General features: G+C 40.9%; 1 protein-coding gene across 1 annotated transcript; it reads left to right on the top strand.

Annotated features, from left to right (window-relative positions):
• Window positions 1-1,859: 1,859 nt before the first annotated feature.
• Window positions 1,860-7,837, top strand: LOC128271546 (protein white). The gene is made up of 4 exons (XM_053009125.1): window positions 1,860-2,058; window positions 4,430-5,373; window positions 5,503-5,866; window positions 5,959-7,837. The coding sequence occupies exons 1-4, from the start codon at window positions 1,996-1,998 to the stop codon at window positions 6,703-6,705; spliced, it is 2,118 nt and encodes a 705-aa protein (XP_052865085.1). The 5' UTR covers window positions 1,860-1,995; the 3' UTR covers window positions 6,706-7,837.
• Window positions 7,838-7,873: the final 36 nt, after the last annotated feature.

Genomic DNA, 7,873 nt, shown 5'->3' with positions numbered 1-7,873 from the left:
TTCAAAGTTCTGAAAAAAATCCTGTAAAAAAGGCCGTCTTGAATTCCTCATCTTTCTCATTTGGGCTTTTGAACTTGGGGCGGCTTCAATGAAACACAAAAAGGCTCACCAAAAGCACACTAGTTATCAACACGCAACCAGACTCGGAAGTCATGTACCTACATCACAGAAGTCAGAAGCGATCGAGATCCCCGAGTGAACAGTAGCAAGAAAGGTTTCCAGCGCCCGCGGTAATAAGGCTTCCTTTCATTCATATTGTATCGTGTTTGGAACAGGTAGTTTGTAAATGCACGAATCGAATTGTAAGTTTTAACCGTGAGACAACCTGAAGAAGAACTGTGATAGTGTACAAAATACATAAACCTAGTGACCAACATAAGTCGGTAGAACGTTAACGAACTTAAGAACTGTTAAAGCGATACAGTGCTATATTACATGCAAGTGGAACTTTAACGTTTAAGCGAATGCACTTTCAGGGTTCGAACGGTTATCCCATAGAATCCGATAAAACGATACGCTACGGACGGCTGATCTACACCGAATCACACGCGTTTTGAATTCAATTGCCAAAAGCTTGGTTTGATATCTCCAATATTTTTGCAATTTATTTTCATATATTGAAGTATTAAAAAACACAAACAAACATTAAGAAAAATAAAATGTTGCAGGCAATGTTAAATATTGATTTTAAAACCTAGTATGTCCAGTCCTGTCATGGACTTGCTCATCTACGGAATGGAATGTGTCTGGGAGTCTCAATGGAAATGTGTGACAAACACGTAATAATAACCAAATAAAAAAATTTATGAATAAATTAATTTAAAAATAATTTATAAATAAATAAATAAGGATATTATTTATTTCATTAACAGAAGGTCATATATTAGTCTTGGAACTAAGGAACTTTGGGTGGTATCCATGAAACACACGTATTCCCACACATGTTATCAACACGCAATAATACCTGTCAGTCATGTAATTACATCGAGCTCTCCGAGTGAGCAGCAAGAAAAGGCTTCGGTCGAGCCCCGTAGTACGGCTTCTTTCAAATCCTCCTGTGTCGTTCACAGAACTGAAAGCCGGGAAGCGGCAGCGAATCATATATTATTAACTCAGAAGCCAGAAGCGCTATAACAAAATGTAGGAAGCATCTGCATACGCCCATGTATTGGACGCACGAAAATATTTCATAGGCTAGTAAGATTTATTAGTTGGTGTAGTGGCGTCTAAGTGTATTCTAGTTAACGCTAGTGCAGCTTATGAATGGCTTAGAGACGAAAACGGAAAAATAAGAAAATGTAACGGAATATACTTGAACATGTGCGTGTATGTCATGATTCATCTGTGTTTGTAATTGTGGATTCATTAAACGAACTCAGCAGCCGTTTTTTAACATGAATGCGATTATCATGCTTACGCGCAAGCACTACGCTCGTTCGCTTAATGAAGTAACATCATTAAGCCGTTCTTGGGCCGGTCAAAACGGAATGTAGCGCAAGCTTGATCAGTGAATGTATAGAAAAAAGTTTTTTTTAAGTTATGGTACCACCGCAACATAGAACATGTGGGGAGAATCACTGCCCGGATGCAAAGTGACAGTTTAAATACGCAATCATTAAGGCTATTAAACATCAATCAGACAAAGTTGATAAGCACAAGTAGCAGCCATTGATAGCTAGAGCGATAGATGTTCAGTTTGTGAAGTGTTTCCGGAAACCATCCAAGTGGGTGTTCCTTGTAATGCATATAACAATCAAATTTGATCAAATTTCTTCAATCAAATTAATTCAAATCTTGTCATTTACATTTATTTTGTGTTTTCAAGCATAGGATTTCATAAATTTACCGAGTACGAAAAATTAATAACTACAACAACTGCAAAAGCATCTATAATTCTAATATTTGACACAGCAAAAGCGAGTTTGGGCGCCTCGCTTTAAGATAGAAGAATTAGAATATTGAAATCGATCGGACAGTGGTTTTAGTGGTAGCAGAATGACCATCAACAACGATGACCATGGTGATAGTGACAACAGAAACTATATTACATCAACAAGGGTAAGTTTCCTCATTTAACGGTCAAACAGTCTTATCGTTCATAGGAATTCGGTAGCAATAAACAAAACATCGTAATATGGTGCAATGTTTCGTTTCATCTTTTTCATATTAGGTTGGCTAAAAAGTAATCCATTATTTTTCGGTAGATGTCTTTAGTGAACGATATCTCATGAAGTATTGATCATAAAGTTTCAAGTTTAGATTCATTTTAAAGCTGACGCTTTACATTTCAAAAACTGCTCTGCTCTCATTGTTTTTTGTTAGTTCTATTTGTTTGTGAGCTACAGGGTGTTGACAAGGGAGGCAAACGAAGAGAAAATTCGGTATATTTTACAATTTGTGTCCAAAAAAGGCAAAAATTCAAGCTAGGGCGCTGAAATTGTGCATGGTGTTTGTAGTGCCGATACTCTAACCGCTAGTAATGTGCAATTTTGGTTTCGTTGACCCGTTTAAGATATTGTTTATGTTAAAAATGCGCCTCGCCCAGGTATACGCGTCGTTGAAAATGTTAATAAAATCACAGAAATAATAAATGTTGATTGGCATGTTAGCATTCGCAGCATCGTTCAGGAGCTTAAAATTGACCGTATAACGGTTTTAAACCATTTACGCAAAACTGGATTCACAAAGAAGTTCGCTGTTTGGGTGCTACACTAATTTACACCAAAAAACATGTTGGATCAAATTTCCATCTGCGAAGTCATGAATGAAATCGGAATGGAATGGAATTAAATCGACCTACACCGGATTCCTACACAATGGGGTTCCTTTTTATTTCTTAAACGGATGGGTACTGGGGATTAGAAATGGCATGAATACGACAATACTGCGTGAAAATGATCGTGGTCTAAGCGTGGTGAAGCAGCTTAATCAGTGGCCAAACCAGGACTAACGGCCAGGAAGGTTTTACTGGGTACATGGTGGGACTCGAAAGGAACCATTTATTATGAGTTGCTTTCGTGTAGCCAAACATTGAATTCAGATCTTCACTGTCAATAACTGCACCTTTCGAAGCTAGCGGTTGACCAGAAATGGCCAAAATCGGCCAACAAATGAAGTTTTGTATTTCATCAGGACATTGTGAAAATGGATTGCTCGAGTTTTTCAACAGTAACAACTAAACCTTGTACAAGAGAGGCATTATGAAGGAATTTAAAAAAAGGTACTAAATTTTCCAACAAAATGGTGCATGTACCAAGGTTACGAAAAAAAAGGATATCACTGTACGTCCTAGCCGTTAACACCAACGCACCTAACGGATTTGCCAGGAACTGGGGCTTGAAAGATCACACGTTGGACCATTGGAACCCTATTAAATATAGTTTTGAATTTTACTAAAACATAATGGATTTCTTTTTAGCCATCCTAACATAAGGCTGGCCAAAAAGTAATCCATTATTTTTAAGTGAAATTCGAAACTAATTTTAAGATGTTTCCAATGGTCCGATTTGCGTCAAATATGCGCCGTTTTGTTAGAAAATTGGTTGCCTTTTTAAGCTTCAGCTTCAGGTAGCTTCAGAACGCCGCTCTCATAGAAGTTGTTGGTCGTTATTGGCGAAAAACTCTAACAATCTTTTTCCACGATCCTTTCTTGATCTCAATTTTTCATCATTCAAGAAGTTTTTTTCACTAAAAAAAGTTCTGCAAGGTCCGGACTATATGGTGGATGCATTAAAACTTCCCAAGCTCCCGGACATTCTAGCGAGTCACTATAGACGTTTGGAGATACCGGAGTCACTATTGGAATGAGTGTCTATACACGCTGAAGGTTGGTTTGTGAATGATATCTTTTATTAAACGATGAGCGACATCTCAAGTCGATGTCTACTATGTCGCCACAGACGTATGTGACATTTCGTTGTCCCGATGGAACACAACACCTCTTCTGTTGGCCGACCATATACCCAGTAGAAACATCCTGGGCATTAGTCATTGTTTGACGACCGGTTGAGCTGCTTCACCACGATCTTAGACCACGATCGTTTTCGTGCAATATTGTCGTGAGTGACCCATTTCTCATCCCCAGTACGCATCCGTTTAAGAAATGGGTCGATTTCATTCCGGCTGGCCAAAACTTCGCAGATGGAAATTCGATCCATAACGTTTTTTGTATTAATTGGTGTGGCAGTCAAACATCGAGCATCTTTGTGAATCCAGCTTTGCGCAAATGGTTTAAAACTGTTGAATGGTTAATCTTCAGCTCCTTTAGTTAGCTTTTGAACAGACCTCTTACATAGACTATTCAAATGTGTCGTTTGATAATCTTTGTTTCGTTAGTCACTATATTTAGGATATGATATGTTTCCTACATTGCTAAACATTCACAGCTTTTGTTTTGATTGTTTTTCTTCTGCGTTGTACTTCTCAACAGACCTGTAGTACTAATAGCTACGTGGAGCAGTCGATGGATGACGAAGGTATCGATACGATGCTGACAAATGACAAGGCAACGCTCATACAGATGTGGTCCCCGAAGAGCTATGGTTCAGTGAGGGGTCAAATACCTAAACAAGATCGCCTCACTTACACTTGGCGTGAACTTGATGTGTTCGGTGAAGCACCGAAAGACGAGAACAAACGCGAATCACTATGCAACCGCCTTCGCTACTGCCTGCGCCAGCACAAGGACATCAATCCGCGCAAACACCTATTGAAGAACGTCACCGGTGTGGCAAAAAGTGGCGAGCTACTGGCCGTCATGGGAAGCTCTGGAGCAGGCAAAACCACGCTGCTCAATGCACTCGCATTTCGATCACCTTCTGGAGTGAAGATATCGCCGAAAGCAGTTCGTGCACTGAACGGAATACCGGTAAATGCGGAGCAGTTGCGATCCCGGTGTGCCTACGTTCAGCAGGACGACCTGTTTATACCATCGCTCACGGCTAAAGAGCACCTCGTTTTTCAAGCCCTGCTCCGAATGGGGCGCGACGTACCACACACCGTCAAACTGCATCGTGTTGACGAAGTGCTGCAAGATCTATCGCTCACGAAGTGCGCAGACATAATCATCGGTGCACCTGGTCGCACAAAGGGCCTTTCTGGTGGGGAGCGTAAGCGATTAGCGTTCGCATCCGAAACGCTCACTGATCCGCATCTGCTCCTGTGTGACGAACCGACATCAGGACTAGACTCGTTCATGGCACATAGTGTCCTACAGGTTTTGAAGGGTATGGCGATGAAAGGCAAAACTATTGTCTTCACAATTCATCAGCCTTCATCCGAGCTGTACTGTTTATTTGATCGCATTTTGCTGGTTGCGGAGGGTCGTGTGGCATTCCTTGGATCACCTTATCAGTCGGCGGAGTTTTTTTCGCAGTAAGTCAAATCTTTCCTTTCCCTTCCCAAGCCAACCGATGGGCTCCGATGTAGGCTCGATTCATAAGATACCATCAGCCACGATTTGTTAAACTACACTTTAAATTTACACTTTTACATCATTCGCAGGTTGGGAATACCTTGTCCACCAAACTACAATCCGGCTGACTTCTACGTACAGATGCTTGCGATTGCTCCGGCCAAAGAAACCGAGTGCCGGGAAACTATTAAAAAAATCTGTGATTCCTTTGCAGTCAGTCCTCTTGCGCGCGAAGTCCTTGATACTGCATCTGCTACTAGTAGCATTAAAGCAAGTGGTGGAGCTAATGGTATAAACACACAAGATGCTTATTTTCTGCAACCGTTGGATGCTACCTATGGAATCGGATACCGTTCAAGTTGGTGGACCCAATTTTACTGCATACTGTGGCGTTCTTGGTTGAGTGTGTTAAAGGATCCCATGCTAGTGAAAGTTCGGCTTTTGCAGACGGCGGTATGTAACGCGGCAACTAGTCACTGTAATAATATTTTTTTCAGTTTTAAAGACATAATTTTTTTCCCCCTTTCTTTTCGTTGACGAGATAGATGGTGGCATCGCTTATCGGCTCAATTTATTTTGGTCAGGTTCTTGACCAAGACGGTGTGATGAATATCAACGGTTCCTTGTTTCTGTTTCTAACCAACATGACCTTCCAAAACGTATTCGCCGTTATCAACGTATTCTCTGCCGAGTTGCCTGTGTTCCTGCGCGAGAAACGCTCACGTCTCTACCGCGTCGACACGTACTTCCTTGGGAAAACGATTGCTGAACTGCCGCTATTCATCGCCGTACCATTCGTATTCACTTCCATCACCTACCCAATGATCGGGTTGAAGGCAGGTGTTTCGCACTATCTCACGACACTTTTTGTTGTTACGCTCGTTGCCAACGTTTCTACCTCCTTTGGGTACCTCATATCCTGCGCCAGCTCTTCTATTTCGATGGCTCTCTCTGTGGGGCCTCCAATCGTGATTCCATTTCTCATCTTTGGTGGTTTCTTTCTCAACTCGGCATCGGTTCCGCCATATTTCAAGTACCTTTCATACTTGTCCTGGTTTCGGTATGCAAACGAAGCATTGCTCATAAACCAATGGAGCACTGTCGGTGATGGTGAAATTGCATGTCCGCGTTCCAATGTCACCTGTCCACAATCAGGTGAAATCATTCTGCAAACGTTTAATTTTCGTCCTGAAAACTTTACCCTCGATATTAGTTGTCTGATTGGACTAATCATCCTCTTTCGAATGGGTGCCTTGTTTTGCCTTTGGTTGCGTTCGCGCAGCAAGGAGTAACCGTTCTCGATAGCACATAAAGCTCTTAAATTGTTTACCCTTCACTCGTTTTCGCAAAAAGTAACAGAACATCACACGGTTCTTCTTCGATTCAACAATGTTTTTCGAAAAATTATATTACAGGTGTGTATGTGTGCTAAACAACATGTTTTTTTTTTATTTCACTATATTCGTCATGGTAATCTTATTCAACGCTTAAACGCACAATCTTTCATCAATCAATCGGCGATGAGCCAACACTTGTCCAAGCAATCAACAATAGACTGATCACTCAAAATGGCCGAACTTGTCACCATAAGTGAGTGAGTGTAACTCCGAAATTCAACCCCACAAGTTAAAAAAAGAAACAATATGCCTTGCTCAGCGTAACACGCACCTTTGAAGTTGTTCGTTCAGCAAGCTTTTGTATTACTGGACATTAAATTCAGTATATCAATTTCAAAGAAAATTAAAACACCGAAAAGGATCGGTGTCTCATTGGAAACATAAACAAATTGAAACATTTAACCTATATAGACATACCAGCTACGAAATCAAATGTTTGAAATGAAAAATTCTATTTTATTCAAAGTATGTGCCATCGCTAGATACACATTCCTCCTATCTCTCTACTAAATCGTGGATTCCACGCCGAAGGAAAAGAATTCGGTTTCACCAGGTTTTGGGAGCTCGCGGCACACGACACCTTTCTGGTCCCACCAGACACACAGCATTGTCTTTTTACCGAATCGATCTGGTTTTGCAGTAGAAGTTGATGGTTTTCCCGGGCTAACCCAAGATTTCATTTTAGGCTTCCTGAAATGAATCCACTTCCTATACCCAATCACGATCTGATGGAGCAATAACTTCCTTTTGTACCTAGCGAGCAGAATTTTACATGTGGTTTTTCGGTTTCCGTGCTGTATTTCGTTCACTTCATTTTCTAATTGTTGGAGCATCCACCGTATTCATCACATTTGGCTCCTAATGGCTTCCATCGGTTACCACACCTAAAACAAATCATGCGTGGAACGCGCTTTTCATCAAATGATTGATCAAAGCTGTTAAAGCGAACTTTGCAGCACTTCCAGATTCTCACTTCAGGGTTAGGATTCACAAATTGGAATCTCGTTGGAACAAGTGTGATGTTCAGGGAGACTATAATAAATAATAAAGTGTATTTCAAACC

This window comes from Anopheles cruzii, chromosome X, assembly GCF_943734635.1.
Source record: "Anopheles cruzii chromosome X, idAnoCruzAS_RS32_06, whole genome shotgun sequence".
NCBI lineage: Eukaryota > Metazoa > Arthropoda > Insecta > Diptera > Culicidae > Anopheles > Anopheles cruzii.
Note: the sequence above shows the minus strand (reverse complement) of the source record. Positions and strands in the feature narration are given on the sequence as shown.

What these genes read in the sequence shown, in the direction of transcription:
- LOC128271546 (XM_053009125.1), top strand. Translation starts at nt 1,996, where the DNA reads ATGACCATCAACAACGATGACCATGGTGATAGTGACAACAGAAACTAT. An exon ending in ACTATATTACATCAACAAGG is followed by an intron (nt 2,059 to 4,429) that starts GTAAGTTTCCTC and finishes ACTTCTCAACAG; the next exon opens with ACCTGTAGTACTAATAGCTA. An exon ending in TTCGGCTTTTGCAGACGGCG is followed by an intron (nt 5,867 to 5,958) that starts GTATGTAACGCG and finishes TTGACGAGATAG; the next exon opens with ATGGTGGCATCGCTTATCGG.